The 26,842-nt window shown below is 47.8% G+C and overlaps 1 protein-coding gene across 1 annotated transcript in view; it reads right to left on the bottom strand.

Annotated features, from left to right (window-relative positions):
• Positions 1-26,842, bottom strand: part of LOC124032167 (integrin alpha-5-like) — an 86,469-nt gene that overhangs the window by 12,226 nt on the left and 47,401 nt on the right. Inside the window, 10 exon segments of the mRNA XM_046344330.1 lie at positions 2,538-2,651; positions 6,017-6,124; positions 11,680-11,838; positions 14,160-14,265; positions 14,429-14,509; positions 14,695-14,774; positions 16,372-16,464; positions 16,810-16,960; positions 23,404-23,471; positions 26,365-26,502. Coding sequence (XP_046200286.1) covers positions 2,538-2,651; positions 6,017-6,124; positions 11,680-11,838; positions 14,160-14,265; positions 14,429-14,509; positions 14,695-14,774; positions 16,372-16,464; positions 16,810-16,960; positions 23,404-23,471; positions 26,365-26,502 — 1,098 coding nt within the window.

The following is a 26,842-nucleotide window of genomic DNA, read 5'->3' as shown; positions in this document are numbered from 1 at the left end:
CCACAACCTCAAACAGTCACACTCCAAACTCCACTATGGCCAAGACCAAAGAGCTGTCAAAGGACACCAGAAACAAAATTGTAGACCTGCACCACGCTGGGAAGACTGAATCTGCAATAGGTAAGCAGCTTGGTTTGAAGAAATCAACTGTGGGAGCAATTATTAGGAAATGGAAGACATACAGGACCACTGACAATCTCCCTCGATCTGGGGCTCCACACAAGATCTCACCCCGTGGGGTCAAAATGATCATAAGAACGGTGAGCAAAAATCCCAGAACCACACAATTGGGAGAATGTCATATGGTCAGATGAAACTAAAATATAACTTTTTGGTAAAAACTCAACTCGTGTTTGGAGGACAAAGAATGCTGAGTTGCATCCAAAGAACACCATACCTACTGTGAAGCACGGGGGTGGAAACATCATGCTTTGGGGCTGTTTTTCTACAAAGGGACCAGGACGACTGATCCTTGTAAAGGAAAGAATGAATGGGGCAAGGTATCGTGAGATTTTGAGTGAAAACCTCCTTCCATCAGCAAGGGCATTGAAGATGAAACGTGGCTGGGTCTTTCAGCATGACAATGATCCCAAACACACCGCCCAGGCAACAAAGGAGTGGCTTCGTAAGAAGCATTTCAAGGTCCTGGAGTGGCCTAGCCAGTCTCCAGATCAACCCCATAGAAAATCTTTGGAGGGAGTTGAAAGTCCGTGTTGCCCAGCAACAGCCCCAAAACATCACTGCTCTACAGGAGATCTGCATGGAGGAATGGTCCAAAATACCAGCAACAGTGTGGGAAAACCTTGTGAAGACTTACAGAAAATGTTTGACCTCTGTCATTGCCAACAAAGGGTATATAACAAAGTATTGAGATAAACTTTTGCTATTGACCAAATACTTATTTTCCACCATAATTTGCAAATAAATTAATTAAAAAGCATTTTTTCTAGATTTTTGTTTCTCATTTTGTCTGTCATAGTTGAAGTGTACCTATGATGAAAATTACAGGCCTCTCTCATCTTTTTAAGTGGGAGAACTTGCACAATTGGTGGCTGACTAAATACGTTTTTGCTCCACTGTACAACACCCGTTCTGCCAGTCACATTCTGTTAAAGGTCCCCAAAGCACATACATCCCTGGGTCGCTCATTTCGCTGCCTCATTTCGCTGCCCAATAATGTTTGTACCATATTTTGTGCTGCTACTATGCTATGTTGTCATGTGTTGATTTCTTTGTATGTTGTTGTCTTAGGTCTCTCTTTAGGTAGTGCTGTGTTGTCTCTCTTGTTGTGATGTGTGTTTTGTCCTATATTTATGTTGTATTTATTTTTAATCCCAGGCCCCCTTCCACACAGGAGGCCTTTTGCCTTTGGTAGGCTGTCATTGTATATAAGAATTTGTTCTTAACTGACTTGCCTAGTTAAATAAATAAAAAATCCATATGGAGGACTAGGTAGTGCCAATATGGCCGACCAGTGGCTTCAAAGTCTCTCAATGGCCAATACATAGTATCGTCAACCCAGGGTTTATTATACGCCATTGGTGGGGACAGGCATGCTTTGGCAGGCAAGCTGCTGGAGGGCAAGCAGGCTACTATTCTACAAGCTAAAAAAGTTTGAGGGTTTATCTACTGTTCCCTCGTTAGATTTTAACGCATCTCGCTCTGGCTAACAGTTGTTGATCATAGTCAACTGTCTGAGGGAGAGAGAGACTACCTGTTCATGGTTGTTTGATCAATAAGAGTTCCTAAATGTCAGAGGACTCCCGTGGTCATTTGCAGAAATCCATTCAGGTGGCTTTTGGCAAATGCTTCCTGATCTAAAGTAGCGCTGTTGCTACTACCTGTAAATACATAATCCAGTACAAAGTGAATGATGGCAGGCCCGTGTGGAAAATGGCTTATTTGCATATAGGCCAACTGTAGCTCTGATTGGCTATGGCGCACCCGTCTGTGTAGAGTCCCGTCCTGAGGTGTGTTCAATTCCCTTGTACGTTTGCTATGTTGCGAAACGGTTTGTACTGAAAGGCACGTTTCCCAAAAACATTATTGTACGTTCTTGAACAGACTGAGGTTCGATTGTTGGGTGTGTCTTGAAGCAATGAGTGACGTTTTTAAAGGGCAGTGGCCACGCTGACAGAGTTTCCCAACCCACAACCTCCCCGTTTTTCAACTGGCCATTCAGAACAGCACCGTTTCCATTCAATTGAACATTCCAGAACGTAAAAACGTACTGAACACAACCCTGTTGCTAAAACTTTGCCAGTTCCACTTTCTGAACGCAACCCTGTTGCTAAAACGTTGCCAGTTCCACTTTCTGAACGCAACCCTGTTGCTAAAACGTTGCCAGTTCCACTTTCTGAACGCAACCCTGTTGCTAAAACATTGCCAGTTCCACTTTAAAGGTGTGTTGTGGAGCAATTGTGTGTGTAGGTCCTAGATCCTCTGTATAGTTTTCTTCGGCCCAGCAACTCAGACAAGTGATGTGTGTTTGACTATGCAGAGTGGTTGGTTTGATCTCCAGTCCACACATACTGTACCTCGATGAAGGTCTCAGCCCAGATGAGGGAGCGCAATTTGAGGATGGCGCTGGTCCCCTTTTCCAGAAGACCCACGTCACACTGCAGTGTCCAGCACTCCACGTTAGAGCAGGACTAGATAGGGCAAGGGAGAAAGAGGAGGAAAGAGAGGGAGACTATTAATGCTAAACAGATAACATAAGATTTGACATGATTTGAGATATGCCATGCTCAATCTATTATTGCTGTCCTCACCAAGAAAAACCAAACAGCTACAAAACAAAGGTAATTTGTCATTCTATCAGGAATAATTTAACAATTGTTAGCTAAATGCATGATTTAAAAACTGGTGCAGAGGTCAGTAGAGAGGAAGGAGGTGGATAGTAGGCTTGGGCAGTATACTGGGGTATCTTGAAATGCAGAGTGTATGATTTTCAATACCCCAAAAAGTAAAATAAGTAAAGACAACGTTAACTCTGCAGGCCATACTGCAGGCCAAACAAATATAACAAAGAGCTCAATGTTATGATCCCCATCCAGGGCTGCTTCCAATTAGAAAGAGATTGAGGGAATGTCATGAAACAGAAAATGCAGCACGCAGTCGACGCTCACCGCCATCCAACATTATTGCCCAACCACTGAAACCAGCCCACTTTTTAGAATACACAATCTTAATGAAATCCTCATCATGGGAGCTGGTCGCCTTCGTTGTAAACCTCCAAAAACTGACTTTTAGTGCTTTCGTGGTAGACAGGACCCACGACCCCGGGCCTGGGGGAAGCTGAGGGAGCCTGGTGGGCCTGGGGTCTGGGGGAGGCTGAGGGGCCTGGTGGGCCTGGGGTCTGGGGGAGGCTGAGGGAGTCTGGTGGGTCTGTGGTCTGGGGAAGGCTGAGGGAGTCTGGTGGGTCTGGGGTCTGGGGGAGGCTGAGGGAGCCTGGTGGGCCTGGGGTCTGGGGGAGGCTGAGGGAGTCTGGTGGGCCTGGGGTCTGGGGGAGGCTGAGGGAGTCTGGTGGGCCTGGGGTCTAGGGGAGGCTGAGGGAGCCTGGTGGGCCTGGGGTCTGGGGAGGCTGAGGGAGTCTGGTGGGCCTGGGGTCTGGGGGAGGCTGAGGGAGTCTGGTGGGCCTGGGGTCTAGGGGAGGCTGAGGGAGCCTGGTGGGTCTGGGGTCTGGGGAGGCTGAGGGAGCCTGGTGGGCTTGTGGTCTGGGGGAGGCTGAGTGAGCCTGGTGGGTCTGGGGAGGCTGAGGGAGCCTGGTGGGTCTGGGGGAAGCTGAGGGAGCCTGGTGGACCTGGGGTCTGGGGGAGGCTGAGGGAGCCTGGTGAGTATGGGGGAGGCTGAGGGAGCCTGGTGGGTCTGGGGAGGCTGAGGGAGCCTGGTGGGTCTGGGGAGGCTGAGGGAGCCTGGTGGACCTGGGGTCTGGGGGAGGCTGAGGGAGCCTGGTGAGTCTGGGGAGGCTGAGGGAGCCTGGTGGGTCTGGGGAGGCTGAGGGAGCCTGGTGGGTCTGGGGGAGGCTGAGGGAGCCTGGTGGACCTGGGGTCTGGGGGAGGCTGAGGGAGCCTGGTGAGTCTGGGGGAGGCTGAGGGAGCCTGGTGGGTCTGGGGGAGGCTGAGGGAGCCTGGTGGGTCTGGGGGAGGCTGAGGGAGCCTGGTGGACCTGGGGTCTGGGGGAGGCTGAGGGAGCCTGGTGGGTCTGGGGGAGGCTGAGGGAGCCTGGTGGGCCTGGGGTCTGGGGGAGGCTGAGGGAGCCTGGTGGGCCTGGGGTCTGGGGGAGGCTGAGGGAGCGTGGTGGGCCTGGGGTCTGGGGGAGGCTTAGGGAGCTTGGTGGGCCTGGGGTCTGGGGGAGGCTGAGGGAGCCTGGTGGGCCTGGGGTCTGGGGGTGGCTTAGGGAGCCTAGTGGGCCTGGGGTCTGGGGGAGGCTGAGGGAGCCTGGTGGGCCTGGGGTCTGGGGAGGCTGAGGGAGCCTGGGGTCTGGGGGAGGCTTAGGGAGCCTAGTGGGCCTGGGGTCTGGGGGAGGCTGAGGGAGCCTGGTGGGCCTGGGGTCTGGGGAGGCTGAGGGAGCCTGGTGGGCCTGGGGAAATGGTCCATATGGATATGGTCCAGTGCCAAAGATGCTCCAGCCATTAGTCCCCCTATCCTCCCTAGTGGGGCGGCCTAGGTCAAGGGCAGGAGATGGGGGCTGGGAGGATAGCTGCTGTTCCCACAATGAGTAGAATAGCAGCGACTGGCTATATAATGCAGGTGTGTGTGGTTGTGTTGAAGTGTACAATGACAGCCACTGTGTGATATGAATGTAAATAATAATTACACCTTCATTTTTCTGGATTGTACCAATAGCAGTTTAGAGACCAAGCTCAGCTGACAGTGTGTCTATTTACATGTCTTCTAGGACGAGGCCAGCCATACAGCAAGGTCTCCCTCATTTATCAGACAACCTACTGAAACCAGATTCAATCAAGGGGCTGAACAAAACTAACACACTTTGTATTTCTATTCAAAGACCTTTTCAACGAAGATGTCTGTCCTTCGTTCCAAGTTAGCATGACAACTAAAGCGCTAAGAGTGAAACAAAGAATGGAAGACTTTCTAGAAATGTGTCATCGGGCAGGCTTGATAAACGAGGGGTCGGAAAGAGCAACAGATGGGGGGACAAAGACCTCTTTCAGTGCTGCAGGTAGTGACAGACAGGGAAAACAGAGGGAGAGATAGCTGGTACTGCAACTGGTTGGATCAAATTAAAATCAAAGATTTTTTGACACATGCGCTGAATACAACAGGTGTCGACCTTACAGTAAAATGCTTACTTACAAGCCCTTAACCAACAATGCAGTTTTAAAAAATACGTTTTAAGTAAAAAATAGATGAGTAAAAAATAAATAAATAAATAACAAATAATTAAAGAGCAGTAGTAAAATAACAACAGTGAGGATATATCAGTTGGGCCAGTGTGTGCCAGGGCAGGGTGCCTGCACTAACAACACCACGGTCTGTCAACTAAGACCATGACCAAACCGGACGTGTGAGTCCCAACGTGCGCAAATCGATTTTGTCCCCCCACCACAAACGTGATCACGACACACAGGTTGAAATACAAAACTATCAAAACCAATTATATTAATTTGGGGACAGGTCGGACTTGCACCACGTTCAGCGCTACAAAGAGAACTGACTTCTATTTTAGCGCTAGGCAACGCAGACACTTGTTGGCGCGAGCAAGCAGTGTGGGTGCAATGATTGAATAACATATATGTGTACATTTACATTTATTTTGCAACAGATCATCATGCCCAGGTAAACAGTCTTACTGCCCAAGCTAACAATCAGAGGTTAAAAACAAGCCCTGCTTATCACTCAGAGGAACATAGAAGGTTCAAAAGCCAAAGAAATGTTGAATTAGTGGTTAATTTCATTGCCAATCAGAGGTTAATAACTAAGGGTCATTCAACATTCAACATTAGCTTTCTCCATCGCTCTGTCCATCAGTCTGGCATTGTGTAGGGCCTCACCAGGTTAGTGTGCTCTGCCAGCTGGTCTCTCTGGACTTCTCTCCTCTCGATGTGGTGATCCTGACCAGGCACAAGTAGGGGCGGCTGCTCTGTGGATGTCTGCTGGAGCTGAGGAGACACAGAGGGAAAGAAGATTCTGACCCATTAGGTCAACACATTACGGACACTGACCACACCCATGAGAGAAGAGTACACCACCCATTAGGTCAATGCATTACAGACACTGACCTCACCCATGACCGAAGAGTACACCACCCATTAGGTCAATACATTACAGACACTGACCTCACCCATGACAGAAGAGTACACCACCCATTAGGTCAATACATTACAGACACTGACCTCACCCATGACAGAAGAGTACACCACCCATTAGGTCAATACATTACAGACACTGACCTCACCCATGACCGAAGAGTACACCACCCATTAGGTCAATACATTACAGACACTGACCTCACCCATGACCGAAGAGTACACCACCCATTAGGTCAATACATTACAGACACTGACCTCACCCATGACCGAAGAGTACACCACCCATTAGGTCAATACATTACAGACACTGACCTCACCCATGACCGAAGAGTACACCACCCATTAGGTCAATACATTACAGACACTGACCTCACCCATGACAGAAGAGTACACCACCCATTAGGTCAATACATTACAGACACTGACCTCACCCATGACCGAAGAGTACACCACTCATTAGGTCAATACATTACAGACACTAACCTCACCCATGACAGAAGAGTACACCACCCATTAGGTCAATACATTACAGACACTGACCTCACCCATGACAGAAGAGTACACCACCCATTAGGTCAATACATTACAGACACTGACCTCACCCATGACAGAAGAGTACACCACCCATTAGGTCAATACATTACAGACACTGACCTCACCCATGACTGAAGATTTACACCACCCATTAGGTCAATACATTACAGACACTGACCTCACCCATGACTGAAGAGTACACCACTCATTAGGTCAATACATTAAACAAACAGCAAGAATCACTCATGACAGAAGAGTACACCAATCATTAGGTCAAAACATTACAGACACTGACCTCACCCATGACTGAAGAGTACCCATCCTTATCCTCATCATTAATCTAGTGCATGTTGGGTCTCATCCTCATCATTAATCTACTGCATGTGGGGTCTCATCCTCATCATTAATCTACTGCATGTGGGTCTCATCCTCATCATTAATCTAGTGCATGTGGGGTCTTATCAGGGGTAAGCCAAATAAAAATGTGATTTGCATTTTATTTTTTTTATCTTCACATTTATATTTTCCAACGGTGCTAAAGATTTGGGTGAGTTTTGGGTAGCCTCGTTTCACTGCCAAAAATAAAATTAAACCATCTAGTGTTCAGCGAAATAACACACATGTCAAATACAGGTAGCCTAGTCAAATAATTAACATCCAATCACATTAACCGTTACTCTCTCGTGGGAATTCCACTAACAGTCTGTATGCAGCCAAACGTAGCTTCTGCTCATATTGGTATCTGTACTGATGGCGCAAAAGCCATGACAGGGAGACATAGTGGAGTGGTCACGAGTGTGCCAGCAGTGTCTTCCGATGCCACTTGGGGACACTGCAGCATCCACGAGAGGCTCTTGCTGCCAAGTGAATGCCTGACAGCTTGAAAGACTTTTTGTAACCTACAGTGAAAGAGGTTAACTTTGCAAGGCCCCTATTTTCTGCACTATGCAATGATATGGGCAGTGACCATGTAACGCTTTACAACATACAGAAAGAATTGCGCTGGTTATCAAGGGGCAAAGTATTGACACTATTTTAAATTGAGAGACGAGCTTAAAGTTTTCTTTACTGACCATAATTTTCACTTGTCTGACTGCTTGCATGATGACTAGTTTCTCACACAGCTGGCCTATCTGGGTGATGTTTTTTGACGCCTGAATGATCGTTAGTGACCCATCCTTATCCTCATCATTAATCTAGTGCATGTGGGGTCTCATCCTCATCATTAATCTAGTGCATGTGGGGTCTCATCCTCATCATTAATCTAGTGCATGTTGGGTCTCATCCTCATCATTAATCTAGTGCATGTTGGGTCTCATCCTCATCATTAATCTAGTGCATGTTGGGTCTCATCCTCATCATTAATCTAGTGCATGTTGGGTCTCATCCTCATCATTAATCTAGTGCATGTGGGGTCTCATCCTCATCATTAATCTAGTGCATGTTGGGTCTCATCCTCATCATTAATCTAGTGCATGTTGGGTCTCATCCTCATCATTAATCTAGTGCATGTTGGGTCTCATCCTCATCATTAATCTAGTGCATGTTGGGTCTCATCCTCATCATTAATCTAGTGCATGTTGGGTCTCATCCTCATCATTAATCTAGTGCATGTTGGGTCTCATCCTCATCATTAATCTAGTGCATGTTGGGTCTCATCCTCATCATTAATCTAGTGCATGTTGGGTCTCATCCTCATCATTAATCTAGTGCATTGGGGTCTCATCCTCATCATTAATCTAGTGCATGTTGGGTCTCATCCTCATCATTAATCTAGTGCATGTTGGGTCTCATCCTCATCATTAATCTAGTGCATGTTGGGTCTCATCCTCATCATTAATCTAGTGCATGTTGGGTCTCATCCTCATCATTAATCTAGTGCATGTTGGGTCTCATCCTCATCATTAATCTAGTGCATGTTGGGTCTCATCCTCATCATTAATCTAGTGCATGTTGGGTCTCATCCTCATCATTAATCTAGTGCATGTTGGGTCTCATCCTCATCATTAATCTAGTGCATGTTGGGTCTCATCCTCATCATTAATCTAGTGCATGTTGGGTCTCATCCTCATCATTAATCTAGTGCATGTTGGGTCTCATCCTCATCATTAATCTAGTGCATGTTGGGTCTCATCCTCATCATTAATCTAGTGCATGTTGGGTCTCATCCTCATCATTAATCTAGTGCATGTTGGGTCTCATCCTCATCATTAATCTAGTGCATGTTGGGTCTCATCCTCATCATTAATCTAGTGCATGTTGGGTCTCATCCTCATCATTAATCTAGTGCATGTTGGGTCTCATCCTCATCATTAATCTAGTGCATGTTGGGTCTCATCCTCATCATTAATCTAGTGCATGTTGGGTCTCATCCTCATCATTAATCTAGTGCATGTTGGGTCTCATCCTCATCATTAATCTAGTGCATGTTGGGTCTCATCCTCATCATTAATCTAGTGCATGTGGGGTCTCATCCTCATCATTAATCTAGTGCATGTTGGGTCTCATCCTCATCATTAATCTAGTGCATGTTGGGTCTCATCCTCATCATTAATCTAGTGCATGTTGGGTCTCATCCTCATCATTAATCTAGTGCATGTTGGGTCTCATCCTCATCATTAATCTAGTGCATGTTGGGTCTCATCCTCATCATTAATCTAGTGCATGTTGGGTCTCATCCTCATCATTAATCTAGTGCATGTTGGGTCTCATCCTCATCATTAATCTAGTGCATGTTGGGTCTCATCCTCATCATTAATCTAGTGCATGTTGGGTCTCATCCTCATCATTAATCTAGTGCATGTTGGGTCTCATCCTCATCATTAATCTAGTGCATGTGGGGTCTCATCCTCATCATTAATCTAGTGCATGTGGGGTCTCATCCTCATCATTAATCTAGTGCATATTGGGTCTCATCCTCATCATTAATCTAGTGCATGTTGGGTCTCATCCTCATCATTAATCTAGTGCATGTTGGGTCTCATCCTCATCATTAATCTAGTGCATGTTGGGTCTCATCCTCATCATTAATCTAGTGCATGTTGGGTCTCATCCTCATCATTAATCTAGTGCATGTTGGGTCTCATCCTCATCATTAATCTAGTGCATGTTGGGTCTCATCCTCATCATTAATCTAGTGCATGTTGGGTCTCATCCTCATCATTAATCTAGTGCATGTTGGGTCTCATCCTCATCATTAATCTAGTGCATGTTGGGTCTCATCCTCATCATTAATCTAGTGCATGTTGGGTCTCATCCTCATCATTAATCTAGTGCATGTTGGGTCTCATCCTCATCATTAATCTAGTGCATGTGGGGTCTCATCCTCATCATTAATCTAGTGCATGTGGGGTCTTATCCTCATCATTAATCTAGTGCATGTGTTGGGTCTCATCCTCATCATTAATCTAGTGCATGTGGGGTCTCATCCTCATCATTAATCTAGTGCATGTTGGGTCTCATCCTCATCATTAATCTAGTGCATGTTGGGTCTCATCCTCATCATTAATCTAGTGCATGTTGGGTCTCATCCTCATCATTAATCTAGTGCATGTTGGGTCTCATCCTCATCATTAATCTAGTGCATGTTGGGTCTCATCCTCATCATTAATCTAGTGCATGTTGGGTCTCATCCTCATCATTAATCTAGTGCATGTTGGGTCTCATCCTCATCATTAATCTAGTGCATGTTGGGTCTCATCCTCATCATTAATCTAGTGCATGTTGGGTCTCATCCTCATCATTAATCTAGTGCATGTTGGGTCTCATCCTCATCATTAATCTAGTGCATGTTGGGTCTCATCCTCATCATTAATCTAGTGCATGTGGGGTCTCATCCTCATCATTAATCTAGTGCATGTGGGGTCTTATCCTCATCATTAATCAAGTGCATGTGGGGTCTTATCCTCATCATTAATCTAGTGCATGTGGGGTCTTATCCTCATCATTAATCTAGTGCATGTGGGGTCTCATCCTCATCATTAATCTAGTGCATGTGGGGTCTTATCCTCATCATTAATCTAGTGCATGTGGGGTCTTATCCTCATCATTAATCTAGTGCATGTGGGGTCTTATCCTCATCATTAATCTAGTGCATGTGGGGTCTCATCCTCATCATTAATCTAGTGCATGTGGGGTCTTATCCTCATCATTAATCTAGTGCATGTGGGGTCTTATCCACATGGCTTTGTACAGATCACCGCTAAATGGACAACCACGTCGGGCCCATCTCAGCATCTGTTTTAGAAGTTCTAGACACAAACAAGCGACGACACCAGTCATGCGCCCATGTGAACCCTGAGGTCCCTTTCTGCTGGGTTTTAGCCAAACAATAAATGGAGAAGATGAGTGAGTATCGGTACAGAAGTGGTTCATCAAGCTGTACTGGGCTGAGGGAAGACCAGAGAGATCAAAGTGACCGTAAGGCTGGTGTCCTGGGTGGGGCTGGTTAGGCTGGGAGGGAGTTGGGTGTGGAGAGCTGAGACTGTTAATCACACACTGAATTATAACCTTTGGGATATCTTCACAGTGCCTGTCTCTCTGAAGTGTTCTAGACTCACAGATGAGCCTCGTGTGACCCTGAGAAGGCTGTGTGTGTGTGTGTGTGTGTGTGTGTGTGTGTGTGTGTGTGTGTGTGTGTGTGTGTGTGTGTGTGTGTGTGTGTGTGTGTGTGTGTGTGTGTGTGTGTGTGTGTGTGTGTGTGTGTGTGTGTGTGTGTGTGTGTGTGTGTGTGTGTGTGTGTGTGTGTGTGTGTGTGTGTGAATGAATATGTTGACCGTGAGAGAAAATTTGTTTGAGACCTGCTCCACCTTTACAAAAGTGTTACATTCCTTGTCATACATCCAAAGACACGCCAGTAATTGACTGCTCACCTTGAGCTGCAGGTAGTTGATGGAGTGGTTGGTGGTGCAGTTGAGGGGTCCCTCAGTAGACATCTCCAGGGGGTAGAGGAGACCCTGGCCCTGAACACTGAGAGGACAGCTGAGCTGCAGCACTGTGTGGCTGATCCCACTGGGACCTTTGTTCACCAGCTGACAGGGACAGGGGAGAGAACGAGGAGGAAGAGAGAAAGTAAGTAGAATATTACAAGAATTATAATCCCCCACCTAGTCTTTCTTCTCAAAAAATGAATCTGTTCAGGCTGACCCAGACCTCCAGGAAATGGAATGTTGATGTGATGTCATCTAAACTTGAGCATTGTTTTTCTTCCTGTTCTGAGAAAGGTTGTCCGGTGGGATGTCTGACAACATAAGTCTAGGTTGTCCTTACAAATTGAGTTAGACTTGTAATGATGTAAGGCTCAAAACAAACCCCTGTGCGTCCTGGAATGTCTTTATTTCTTCTTCTTTCTCTTTCACAACATTCACAAGGCCGCAGGGGTTACCAGAATGTGCACTGCGAGCATGTGCTGACCAACTGGCAAGTGTCTTCACTGACATTTTCAACCTCTCCCTGTCCGAGTCTGTAATACAAACCTGTTGTAAGCAGACCACCATAGTACCTGTGCCCAAGAACACTAAGGCAACTACTGAACCGTAGCACTCACGTCTGTAGCCATGAAGTGCTTTGAAAGGCTGGTCATGTCTCACAACACCATTATCCCCAAAATCCCAGACCCACTCCAATTTACATATCATCCCAACAGATCCACAGATGATGCAATCTCTATTGCACTCCACACTGCCCTTTCCCACCTTGACAAAAGAACACCTATGTGAGAATGCTATTCATTGACAACAGCTCAGCGTTCAACACCATAGTGCACTCTAGTCTCATCAATAAGCTAAGGACCCTGGGACTAAACACCTCCCTCTGCAACTGGATCCTGGACTTCCTGACGGGCCGCCCCCAAGTGGTACGGGTTGGTAACAACACATCCGCCACGCTGTTCCTTAACACAGAGGCCCCTCAGGGGTGCGTGCTCAGTCCCCTCCTGTACTCCCTGTTCACTCATGACTGCATGGCCAGGTACAACTCCAACACCATCATTAAGTTTGCCAATGACACAACAGTGGTAGGCTTGATCACCGACAACGACGAGACAGCCTATAGGGAGGAGGTCAGAGACCTGGCCATGTGGTGCCAGGGCAACAACCTCTCCCTCAACGTGATCAAGACAAAGGAGATGAGTGTGGACTACAGGAAAAAGAGGACCGAGCACGCCCCCATTCTCATCGACGGACTGTAGTGGAGCAGGTTGAGAGCTTCAAGTTCCTTGGTGTCCACATCACCAACAAACTAACATGGTCCAAGCACACCAAGACAGTCGTGAAGAGGCCAGGACAAAACCTATTCCCCCTCAGGAGACTGAAAAGACTTGGCATTGGTCCTCAGATCCTCAAAAGTTTCTACAGCTGCACCATGGCGGATGTGTTGTTCACCACCTCGTATGGCAACTGCTCGGCCTCCGACAGCAAGGCACTACAGAGGGTAGTGTGAACAACCCAGTACATCACTGGGGCCAAGCTTCCTGCCATCCAGGACCTTTATACTAGGCGGTGTCAGAGGAAGGCCCTAAAAATTGTCAAAGACTCCAGCCACCCTAGTCGGACTGTTCTCTCTGCTACCGCACGGCAAGCGGTACCTGAACGCCAAATCTAGGTCCAAGAGGCTTCTAAACATCTTCTACCCCCAATCCATAAGACTCCTCAACACCTAATCAAATTGCTACCCAGACTATTTGCATAGTCTCCCCCCCCACCCCTCTTTTATACAGCTGCTACTCTCTGTTGTTGTCATCTATGCATAGTCACTTTAATAATCCTACCTAGATATACATACCACCTCAACTAACTGGTGCCCCCGCACATTGACTCTTGTACAGGTACCCCCTGTATATAGTCTCGCTATTGTTGTTTTACTGCTGCTCTTTAATTACTTTTATTGTTACTTTTTTATTTTCTTACTTTTATTTAGTTACTTTTATTTCTTATTCTTATCTGTATTTTTTTTACACTGCATTGTTGGTTAGGGGCTCGTAAGTAAGCATTTCACTGTAAGGTGAATGTGACTAATACAATTTCATTTGAAGTAGTGTCCATCTGGTGTGCTTCTCTGCTTCCCCAGGAAGTAGTGTCTGTCTGGTGTGCTTCTACACAAAGGCCACTGTCTGGGAAGTACTACCTGCTACTACAGATCTGCTAAAGGTCAGTGTCTTCTGTATAGAATCCTGTGCTACATCCCGATGACTCTGCCTGTCCAGCCGGCTAGCAGCTAGCCTCCTGGAGGGCCTCTGGCTGCTTACATTGAAAAAAGAGAATGTCCATGATGCACTTCCCTTTTTCTATGCATTGAATGTTCCATTGGATCTCCTAACCTGCCCGACCCCAACCCCAATCCTCTGGCTCCTTACTTCATAGACGTGTTGGATTACAGGCCCAATGTCCTGCTCCTCCTGGGGGGTCTTGGAGACCTTCCAGTTGAGGGGAGGGAAGAAGACCTTGTCTGGCCGGGAGACACTTCAAAAAGAGAGAGAGCAGAGAGAAGGAGATAGCAGCGAGAGAGTGAGTGACTGTGTGTATGTGTTTGGGGGGTTAAAGAATAGCACTTCTATGGAGTTCCAAAAGGTTTTCTAACACTGACAGAGTTTCTTCCAACCGCCAGACTTCCCTCTGAACTCACCCCTGTAAAATAACATCGGCCTGGACAACCACCTCCAGTTTGTAGGGCACCACCTCACTGTGGGAATTATTCTCATTTTTACTGTGGAAAGAGGGAGAGAGAGAGGGTGGTGAAGTACAGAATACACACACCTATCAGCAACTGTCTGGTAAGAGCGCCTTGGAAAGTTTAGCCTTCAATTATTATGTCAATGACACAAACACATGTCCAGTTATAGTCCCAGTTCAAACATATGCTTAGAGAGGAGAGGTAACTGTGAGTCATACCTGCGGATCTGCAGCTCAAACTGAACCGTCTTGCGTGTGTCCTTCAGTCGTGGCACAGTGAAACGCAGGCCTGCCCACAGCTGCAGATGAGAAGCAACGTGGTCAAGGACTACAGCCCCAACATGATGTAAGAGAGACGGAGGTACTAATGGCTAAGGGATATTGCAACCAACAGAACAAAGCCAACCTTGTGAGGGAACCTGTGCACTGTTTGGTAACTATTTTTTACACATACAGTACAGAGACAGTGAGCAGACTACAGCAAATCCTGGGGGGGGGCAGAGTTCCCACCAGGCAACAGGCCTTGCCTCTCCTCTTCTCTCCTCCCAATTCTGTTCTGTTCAGAGGTCAATCAATCAGTACTCTCTGTCTATCTGTCTGTCTGCCTGTCTGTCTGGGTGGTATACAGCTGTAATACACCTGGGCCTGCAGGTCTGGGAGTTCCTGGTTACAGCATTCTGTACTGCTGCCCTTCTCTCTATTGGAATGTCATGCCACTTTTATTTTCCATCCAAACCACACGCACATACAGCACAGTAATTGCAATCAGGAGACCAGCAAGGTTAAAGCTTTTACTATTTAACTGTGTGTGTGTGTGTGTGTGTGTGTGTGTGTGTGTGTGTGTGTGTGTGTGTGTGTGTGTGTGTGTGTGTGTGTGTGTGTGTGTGTGTGTGTGTGTGTGTGTGTGTGTGTGTGTGTGTGTGTGTGTGTGTGTGTGTGTGTGTGTGTGTGTGTGTGTGTGTGTGTGTGTGTGTGTGTGTGTAATGAAAATACTGCTCATAAAAATGCTGGTTTCTCCCTGGCTCAATGAATATATGAATCCATATCATCTGTCTGTATATATGCAATTATGAATTATCACTAATCCACTCCAGGGACAAACTAGCCTAGGTATAATCAGCACACACAATGAGTATTACAATGACAGGATCTATATATACACTATGTATTTGTTGCATACTAAAGTTTTTCAACTTTAGTTTACACTTGAAATAAAACCATTTTATCAGAAAAACCTCTCCACCAACATCCACTTTACAGTCTTCCTCTGGAGTCAGACACACTACAAACCCACAGCAACAACCTGCCCACGGCCAGCAGGTCATTAGGAGAGAACCTCTGCTCAGCAGGGAAGTAGACCAGCTTCCTGCTAACCAGACAGGGACTTCCTCTCTGAATACTGATGTAACATGACAAGAAAGTCTTTCCTGTCCAGTTCTCTACCAACCCCTCGATAGCACAACACAATCCCTTCCTTCACACAGGAGAAAATGATTCTCTGCATAGCTCCGATGACTGTTTTCCCCCCTAAAGAAATCTCAGAGGGCTAGCGCACTATTCCACTGGTCATCACAACTCATCAGAACCAATGAAGGATATTGCTTATGAGTAGGGCCAGGACCATGTGACATAATATGGAAAACCTGGTCGCCCTATTCATAATCAATGCGCTTCAGAAAGGTATTGAGTAGGACCAGAGCGGGAGTTTCTTTTTAGGTCCATGTGACCTCATTCTGATTGAGACCAAGATGGCTGAAACGTCAACAATGTTTTCACTTCAAGAGCCAGAACTGCTCCTGTTTGCCAACCCATGTGACCTAACCAGAAAATACTCTTGGCCCTACTCATAAACAACACTTTCAGAAAGGGCGAGCAGAACCTAAATCCTTGACTTACGCTGGTGCCAGACTTCATGGGATTGCCCAGGTCACAGCTGAGGTAGCGGGTCTGGTTCTCAGCCTCGTAGCTACAGGTCAGCTGGGTCAGGCTCTGGGTGAGAAAGAAGAGAAAATATTTTGAAATTAGAACACAATAGAGAAGAAAGATATTTACAATCTATAGACTCATTTTATCATTTCATCCTTATGTAAATAGGCTGCTCTCAATTAGCTCAAATCTATTTTGCAAGATGACGTGTTAAAGATGGCAGCAGTCAGCAACATTATACAACGTTTCATAGCTCAAGAACATTTGGTTCCACTTAAAGTTTTCATAACTTCCATAACAGTCCTCCCAATAAATCTATCATTGTAAGTCTTATAAGCCAATAGACTGGGAGCCTCCATATCTAATAGAAATGCTGGGGTGAGCTGAATGTTTAGTATTTGCTCTCACCTCGTTATTGCGAGCTATACCGCTGTAGTCTGCTTCAGGAGGTAACACCACATACAGTTCAGCCTCATAGGCCCCACCTTCACCTTCGTTCCGCGCGTTGAAAGTCAAGGTCAGCAAGTTGTCGTCACCTAGGTACACTTCCTTCCTGTCCCTGATGGACCAACAAAACCAGAAATGGATTACTAATAGGGTCAGAGGTCAGGTCAAGAGGTGTCGGGTCTCTGAGGGTAAATAAGCACAGAGAGGTGGGAGAGAGAACTGTTAAAGCTTTGTGTACAGTTCAGATAGTAGTTGGCAATAGCAGTCTGGCCACTAACATGTTTTGTTGCTACAGCCTGATACTTACGTGCTTTCTCTTCCTCTTCCCTGTTCAGGCTTTCTGCTCTACATATCAGGCTGATTTAGAGCCGGGATTCAGAACGGGACACAGCCCAAAGCACATAGATTAATCTCAGGAAATTCCCTCCCCCTCCCCCTGACCCCCTTCCCTCCCCCTGCATCCCCCTCACACAAAACGTTTCCAATGTAGCAGTAAAGTCATACATGCACAGACTAGGACTTTAAAACATCTCCCCCTTCCCCTCGATCTCTTCCTCCAGCTCTCTCCCTCTCTGAACACAATGAGAGAGGAAAACCATACAAGGGCCACACAGACGCTTCTAATTACAGCTGAACTCATAAAACCAGGCAGAGAGGAAGCAACATGGACCATATTTCAAACACTGATCTTCTGCTGGCCAGTCAGCCAGCCAGCCTAGTCCTACAGCCAGTCTAGTCAGCCTCCTACAGTCAGCCAGCCTAGTCAGCCTCCTACAGCCAGACAGCCTTGTCAGCCTCCTACAGCCAAACAGCCTAGTCAGCCTCCTACAGCCAAACAGCCTAGTCAGCCTCCTACAGCCAGACAGCCTAGTCAGCCTCCTACAGTCAAACAGCCTAGTCAGCCTCCTACAGTCTGACAGCCTAGTCAGCCTCCTACAGCCAGCCAGCCTCCTACAGCCAGCCAGCCTCCCACAGCCAGCCAGCCTAGTCAGCCTCCTACAGTCAGCCAGCCTAGTCAGCCTCCTACAGTCAGCCAGCCTAGTCAGCCTGGTCAGCATCCTACAGTCAGACAGCCTAGTCAGCCTCCTACAGCCAGACAGCCTAGTCAGCCTCCTATAGCCAAACAGCCTAGTCAGCCTCCTACAGCCAAACAGCCTAGTCAGCCTCCTACAGTCAGACAGCCTAGTCAGCCTCTTACAGTCAGACAGCCTAGTCAGCCTCATACAGCCAGCCAGCCTAGTCAGCCTCCTACAGCCAGCCAGTCTAGTCAGCCTCCTACAGCCAGCCAGTCTAGTCAGCCTCCTACAGCCAGCCAGTCTAGTTAGCCTTCTACAGTCAGATAGCCTAGTCAGCCTCCTACAGTCAGATAGCCTCCTACAGTCAGATAGCCTAGTCAGCCTCCTACAGTCAGATAGCCTAGTCAGCCTCCTACAGTCAGATAGCCTAGTCAGCCTCCTACAGTCAGATAGCCTAGTCAGCCTCCTACAGTCAGATAGCCTAGTCAGCTTCCTAAAGTCAGACAGCCTAGTCAGCCTCTTACAGTCAGACAGCCTAATCAGCCTCCGACAGCCTAGTCATCCTCCTACAGCCAGACAGCCTAGTCAGCCTCCTACAGCCAGACAGCCTAGTCAGCCTCCTACAGCCAGACAGCCTAGTCAGCCTCCTACAGCCAGACAGCCTAGTCAGCCTCCTACAGCCAGACAGCCGAGTCAGCCTCCTACAGCCAGACAGCCGAGTCAGCCTCCTACAGCCAAACAGCCTAGTCAGCCTCCTACAGCCAGACGGCCGAGTCAGCCTCCTACAGCCAGACAGCCTAGTCAGCCTCCTACAGTCAGACAGCCTAGTCAGCCTCCTACAGCCAAACAGCCTAGTCAGCCTCCTACAGCCAGACAGCCTAGTCAGCCTCCTACAGCCAGACAGCCTAGTCAGCCTCCTACAGCCAGACAGCCTAGTCAGCCTCCTACAGCCAGACAGCCTAGTCAGCCTCCTACAGCCAGACAGGCTAGTCAGCCTCCTACAGCCAGACAGCCTAGTCAGCCTCCTACAGCCAGACAGGCTAGTCAGCCTCCTACAGCCAGACAACCTAGTCAGCCTCCTACAGCCAGCCTAGTCAGCCTCCTACTCCGTGCTGCTGCTCCAGTTTCAACTGTTCTGCCTGCGGCTATGGAATCCTGACCTGTTCACCGGACGTGCTACCTGACCCAGACCTGCTGTTTTCAACTCTCTAGAGACAGCAGGAGTGGTAGAGATACTCTTAATGATCGGCTATGAAAAGCCAACTGACATTTACTCCTGAGCTGCACCCTCGACAACTACTGTGATTATTATTATTTGACCATGCTGGTCATTTATGAACATTTGAACATCTTGGCCATGTTTTGTTATAATCTCCAGAAGAGGACTGGCCACCCCTCATAGCCTGGTTCCTGTCTAGGTTTCTTCCTAGGTTTTGGCCTTTCTAGGGAGTTTTTCCTAGCCACCGTGCTTCTACACCTGCATTGCTTGCTGTTTGGGGTTTTAGAGTGGGTTTCTGTACAGCACTTTGAGATATCAGCTGATGTACGAAGGGCTATATAAATACATTTGATTTGATCCTACAGTCAGCCAGCCTAGTCAGCCTCCTACAGCCAGCCTAGTCAGCCTCCTACAGCCAGCCTAGTCAGCCTCCTACAGCCAGCCTAGTCAGCCTCCTACAGCCAGCCAGCCTCCTACAGCCAGCCAGCCTCTTACAGCCAGCCTCCTACAGCCAGCCAAGTCAGACTAAAACAGCCAGCCAGCCTAGTCAGACTCCAACAGCCAGGGACACTTCTTGAAAGTCCAATATCTTGAAAACTTGACTGCTGACATACAAAACAGTTTGGGACTGTATCAAGTGGACTAATGAAAAAAAATCCTAAATAGTTTGAGTGGATTTTCCCTTTAAAGAAAACAAAGGGCTAACATTGAAAGAACCCATAAAAAACAAAAACCTTTCCCCTGGGGCATTTGTGGAACAGGTTGTGTGCCTTGGCAGGAAAACAGTAGAAATATCAACTACAGGAATGAAGGATATGTCTCGGAATACATTGCTGGGAATTTTATAATTGACCCTTTGCCCCAAGCTACTATTATACAAATTATTGAAATAAATGCAGCACTATCATCTAACTGCCAAAGACAGTTAATGCATTATGATTTTCCTCAACTGAACTCACTATCGCCCTGTAGCACTCACTTCTGTCATCATGAAGTGCAATGAGAGGCTAGTTAAGGATCATATCACCTCTACCTTACATGACATTCTAGACCCACTTCAATTTACTTACCGCCCCAATAGAACCGCAGACCATGCAATCGCCATTGGACTGCACACTGCCCTATCCCATCTGGACAAGAGGAATACCTATGTAAGAATGCTGTTCATTGACTATAACTCAGCCTTCAACACCATAGTGGCCTCCAAGCTTATCATCAAACTCAGGGCTCTGGGTCTTAACCCCGCCCTATGCAACTTCCTGACAGGCCGCCCCCAGATGGTGAAGGTAGGAAACAACACCTCCACTTCACTGATCCTCAACACAGGGGCCCAACAAGGGTGTGTGCTCAGCCCCCTCCTGTACTCCCTGTTCACCCATGACTGCGTGGCCATGGATGTCTCCAACTCAATCATCAAGTTTGCAGACAACACAACAGCAGTAGGCCTGATTACCAACAATGATAAGACAGCCTACAGGGAGGAGGTGAGGGCCCTGGCGGACTGGTGCCAGGAGAATAACCTCTCCATCAACGTCAACAAAACGAAGGAGCTGATCATGGACTTCAGGAAACAGCAGAGGGAGCATGCCCCTATCCACATTGACGGGACCGCAGTGGAGAAGGTGAAAAGCTTCAAGTTCCTCTGCGTACACATCACTGACGATCTGAAATGGTCCCCCCACACAGACAGTGTGGTGAAGAAGGCGCAACAGCACCTCTTCAACCTCAGGAGGCTGAAGAAATTTGGCTTGGCCCCTAAAACCCTCACAAACTTTTATAGATGCACAATTGAGAGCATCCTGTCGGGCTGTATCACCGCCTGGTACGGCAACTGCACTGCCACAACCGCAGGGCTCTCCAGTGGGTGGTGTCGTCTGCCCAACACAGCGCTCTCCAGTGGGTGGTGTCGTCTGCCCAACACAGGGCTCTCCAGTGGGTGTGTCGTCTGCCCAACACAGGGCTCTCCAGTGGGTGTGTCGTCTGCCCAACACAGGGCTCTCCAGTGGGTGGTGTCGTCTGCCCAACACAGCGCTCTCCAGTGGGTGGTGTCGTCTGCCCAACACAGGGCTCTCCAGTGGGTGGTGTCGTCTGCCCAACACAGCGCTCTCCAGTGGGTGGTGTCGTCTGCCCAACACAGGGCTCTCCAGTGGGTGGTGTCGTCTGCCCAACACAGGGCTCTCCAGTGGGTGGTGTCGTCTGCCCAACACAGGGCTCTCCAGTGGGTGTGTCGTCTGCCCAACCGCAGGGCTCTCCAGTGGGTGGTGTCGTCTGCCCAACACAGGGCTCTCCAGTGGGTGGTGTCGTCTGCCCAACACAGGGCTCTCCAGTGGGTGGTGTCGTCTGCCCAACACAGGGCTCTCCAGTGGGTGTGTCGTCTGCCCAACACAGGGCTCTCCAGTGGGTGGTGTCGTCTGCCCAACACAGCGCTCTCCAGTGGGTGGTGTCGTCTGCCCAACACAGGGCTCTCCAGTGGGTGTGTCGTCTGCCCAACACAGGGCTCTCCAGTGGGTGGTGTCGTCTGCCCAACACAGGGCTCTCCGGTGGGTGGTGTCGTCTGCCCAACACAGGGCTCTCCAGTGGGTGGTGTCGTCTGCCCAACACAGGGCTCTCCAGTGGGTGTGTCGTCTACCCAACACAGGGCTCTCCAGTGGGTGGTGTCGTCTGCCCAACCTCAGGGCTCTCCAGTGGGTGGTGTCATCTGCCCAACACAGGGCTCTCCAGTGGGTGGTGTCATCTGCCCAACACAGGGCTCTCCAGTGGGTGGTGTCATCTGCCCAACACATCACCGGAGGCACACTACCTGCCCTCCAGGACACCTACATCACCTGATGTCACAGGACATCAACCACCCGAGCCACTGCCTGTTCACCCTGCTATCATCCAGAAGGCAAGGTCAGTACAGGTGCATCAAAGCTGGGACCGAGAGACTGAAAATCAGCTTCTATCTCAAGGCCATCAGACTGTTAAATAGCCATCACTAGCCGGCTATCACCTGCTTACTCAACCCTGCACCTTAGAGGCTGCTGCCTTATATACATAAACATGGAATCACTGGTCACTTTAATAGACAGTTGAATAATGTTTACATACTGCTTTACTCATTCATATGTATATACTATATTCTATTCTACTGTATTTTTTTCAATGCCACTCTGATATTGCTCATCCTAATATTTATATTTTTCTTAATTCCATTATTTTACTTTTATATTTGTATATATTGTTGTGAATTGTTAGATATTACTCCACCGTTGGAGCTAGGAACACAAGCATTTCACTACACCCGCAATAACATCTGTTAAATATGTGTACGTGACCAATCAAATTTGATAAAATTTTTATGAAAACTCATAATTACTTAAATGGACTTTTTTATGTGATAGAAGACCAATGACGAATTGAAAGAGCAAAGAAATATAGAAATCTAAATTGTCCTGACCTTAGTTCTTTTTTTAGGTCTTTGTTTAAGTTTGGTCAGGGCCTGGGGTGGGCATTCTATGTTTTTGTTCTGTGTTTTGTATTTCTACTTTTGGCCTGGTATGGTTCCCAATCAGAGGCAGCTGTCAATCGTTGTCTCTGATTGAGAACCATACTTAGGCAGCCTGCTTTCACACTATGATTGGTGGGTAGTTGTTTTCTGTCTTTGTATGTAGTTTACCAGACGGAACTGTTTCGGTTGTTCTTTTGTTACTTTGTATTTTTAGTGTTCAGTGCTATTGATTAAAATTACGAACACTTACCACGCTGCATATTGGTCCGGTCCTTCCTATTCCTCATCAGAAGAGGAAGACAACCGTTACAAAAATGATAGGTCAGAAAGAGAGCAAGAGAGGGGGGGTGGCAAAATGCCCACAGATCAAAGTGTGTCGATACTCTGAATACTACTTCAAACGATTCGAGAGGGAGGCTGGTACTGGTTGGCACACCTACAACTCCCTCCCCAGTCCACATACGTTCCAACAAATCTGTTCCATCGCACCTGTCTTTCCCCCCCCCCACCAACTTGACAGCCAATCCCTGTCCCTGTAGACCAGCACTCCTTCCTGTTTTCAAAGCAAAGTAGTATCCTCTGCTAGGGGAGCATTGTAGGGCTATTAACAGACTGGCTAAACTAAACAAACGGGTGGAGCACGACACAGCTTTACTTACCCATCAAAACAACAACAAGGCCGACTCATCTGCATAGTGGGGTGAAGAGTTCACTTACTACAACTTGGCTCACAGTTGACCATACATAGCTATATTCTCCTGATCCAGTGGATGTCCTGAGCCGTGTATGGTCTAGGACTTATAGAGAAGGAAATGAAGGGACTAACTCACCCGTGCACCGCCAGCTTTAAGTCGGGAACACAGATGTTGTCTTCTCCACAGTCCAGCAGAATCTGGGCCTAAAGGAGGGAAGAATATGAGACGAACACATTAAACAATGACAGAGCTTATACATGATCACACAGGCCCCTTTAAAATTAAACCTACACTTCTTTCAATTAGAATTCACACAGAGAATTAGACACACTTTGCTTTGATGGTAAACATACAATAGAGTGACTGTAGCGGGACGGGACATGGAGGAATATATTCCAGTCCAACCCTCAACCGCCCACGAGTAGAGAGTCATCACTAAAGACCAGACACCTGTAATAATCCTGTTAACAGTCCTCTCTCCCGGGGAAGGTTATAGACTGTATGACTGTGTGATGACACAAATAACACTAATTCAGCCCCGTGTCTGACTTCACTTCCCTTTTGAGGGAAATGGCTCAATAAGAAGGCAGGAGAAGCTCAAGATCACGTCTGACTGTGTGATCAAAACCCCTCTTTTAAACCCTCTCTCTGGCCTGGGACACAGAGGCACAATATTTGGAGGGAAACCCTCCCGCTCAGCAGTGACTACCATCCCCCAGTTTCACACCTCTGGTCCTGGCTACTACGTTGGGCCCTTCCAGAACACTCTCCCCTGGCTAGAGTCATATGACCTGGACAGCCAGTCACAGGCTGTACCTGGTGGGGATCTCAAACCGCCAACACAGTCTGTGCTTTCGTCTGTGACACAGCGGTGCAGAGACAGGTCAGAAGAACTCTGCACCACCTCAACTCATTTCTGTACCTTCTACATGGACAATCCTGCCTCTAGACATTCCCAAGCGGTATTAGTGCATCTTTGACAATAAAACCACTGTACACTATTCACCACAACACGTCCAGTAGTCTATCCTCCTCCTTGTTTGCAGTGCGTGTCTGATTCGGCTCCAAACTTCGGCTTGCCTCTAGAAAAACGTTTGTGTTCTCGACAGCCGAAAAAACACTCACTGAGGTCCAAAGCGTCACAAAACGTTGACATAATATGTGCACAAACTCTTCGGAACTGTTTCAGCTGGGAATCATGCCGACGCCTTTAGGCCAGGGTGATCTTGAGACCTAGACGCTACGGTAGAATGACCAGAAAGACATGAACTAAGCAGGAAAGGGTGCAATAACCACTGAACATGTGTGTGTGTGTAGCAGGCTTAGCGTAGGTAATGGTCTCCCTGTGTGATTCCATCACAGTGTGATGATCATGATGCTTTAGTTGACAATGAGGATAATAAATATCAGTTGAGGGAGATTAGAAAGAGCTCAGTGCCTCCCCTGTCATTACACAGCCAGGGGTTTGAATTAAGGGAAAGCAGGGTAACCATAGTAACCTCCAGCTCACTCTGCCCCCTCCCTCAGTGAGTGCTGCATGGCCCACAGTCGGAGAAAGAGTTACAGGTTCCTATCCTCGCTGAAGCTAAGAAATATCAACTGACAGTGCCTCGGCTTCACGGCAACATGTGGAGCACATTACAGAGAAACTCTGAAACTACACAGAGGCATCAGTGAGCGCTCGCTCGGCAACCAGAGGGTGTGAGAACCGGGGTAAACCACAACTGCCCAGTACATACGATGCCATAGTGAAATCCATAATAAAACATGGTGCATGTGATTAAATCCAGACGGTAGTCAGTAATCACCCCCTACACGGTGTTACATTCACAATTGGTATCCATGATTAATGAAATATGTCAGCAGCTTTACACTACTAACCCCCCCATACATCATAGACACACATGGGTTATTCGAGCCCCACTCTGAAGTTCAGTTTCAGTACTACAACATAATTTTTAGAGTTGAGTATTTAGATGTAGTGTAAGTACAACACAGCCGATCTGATGAGGCCCCGGCAGCTTTGATACAACAAGGAGACACCAATGACAGGGCTCAGTCCTGCCCTGCTCAGAGTGAGAGAGGGAGAAATGCAGAGGGGGAGAGAGGCTGCGGTTACTGTGTCTGGCTGCGTGGAAAGTAATCCACGGAGACTCTGTGCCACAAAACGTTCAAAACCCAGACAGATCATTTCAAGTCATCAGTCTTAAGTTATTTTATTTTATATTAAGTTGAGACTCAGGTCATCAAATTTGTTACTTGAGTCAGTGTCCACATTTGTGCCATATGGTCCAGCATGCCACAGCTGAAGGCAGGCAGCCCACACGTTGAGCCCTGCTCACGTCTTTCTCCCTCTCTTTGCCTGCCAGGAGAAAACTGGAAAAATTCAGACAAATCTACACCAGATGGCACATGGCCTGTGTGCTGCGAGCAAAGCACCGCATTGGCCCTACCCAGAATCTATTATCTATATCTATTAACCCTGTGTGTCTGACTGTGCACCCCTCAGTCGGAACATGACTTACTGTATCAACCGTTACACCGCCTAGCTGGGCTGAAAGCTGCTATTCCTGGAGGGGCAGTCAAACTCTAACTCTCTCTCCACCATAGTGTGCACATGCCTCAAATTTCTTCTGTTGAAAACTGCTTTCCAGACCCTCTGGTCCCCTTCCCAGCAGAGCGGTTTGGAAATCAACAAGGAGAGCAGCCTGAGTCGTTCCGAGGGTGTGTGTGGGGGAGAGGGAAGGAAGGGGGAGGTCTGGTCAAGGTGAAAACATTACCATCACCTCTGAGTGAGTGAATGGATTTCCAGCCACGTCTTCACTAAGACTTGTTCATTAAAACATGTGCAGTGTTCTACCACCAGAGATACTGGTGGCTCAGAGGAGTCCTCCAGGGTTGGAGTGCTGCGCTGGGGGTCAGACAGAAGGGCGGGAGGGTGTGCTGGAGGTCAGGAGTGCTGCGAGGGTGATGGCTGGGGGTCAGTGGTGCTGTGGGGTTGTTGTGCTGGGGGTCAGTGGTGCTGGGGGTCAGCAGTGCTGTGGGGGTGCTAAGGGCTGGGGCGGTCATAGTTAGACGGGGGGTGTATTGAAGTACCTTCTGCTCGATGAGCTCGGTGGTCTTGTAGTTAAGGATGGGTCTGAGGCCATGGGAGTCAAACGCTGCCTGAGGATCCAGACTGAAGTTGAGGGAGATGTAGATGGAGGAGAGCTTATCTCTGAACTCCTTGTCATCCTGCAGTCAGATAGAGAGACAGAGACAGAGGCAGAGACAGAGGCAGATAGATAGAGAGAGAGAGAGATAGACAGAGAGAGAGAGAGAGAGAGAGAGAGAGAGAGATAGACAGAGAGAGAGAGAGAGAGAGAGAGACAGATAGACAGAGAGAGAGAGAGAGAGAGAGAGAGAGAGACAGATACACAGAGAGACAGAGACAGATAGAGAGACAGATAGAGAGACAGATAGAGAGTGATGGAGACAGATACAGAGACAGATAGAGAGACAGAGAGAGAAAGAGACAGATGGAGAGAGACAGAGAGATAGAGAGGGTTTATCAGTGTGAGTGAGTGAGTGAGTG

This window comes from Oncorhynchus gorbuscha, linkage group LG03 (genome assembly GCF_021184085.1).
Source record: "Oncorhynchus gorbuscha isolate QuinsamMale2020 ecotype Even-year linkage group LG03, OgorEven_v1.0, whole genome shotgun sequence".
Taxonomy (NCBI): domain Eukaryota; kingdom Metazoa; phylum Chordata; class Actinopteri; order Salmoniformes; family Salmonidae; genus Oncorhynchus; species Oncorhynchus gorbuscha.
Note: the sequence above shows the minus strand (reverse complement) of the source record. Positions and strands in the feature narration are given on the sequence as shown.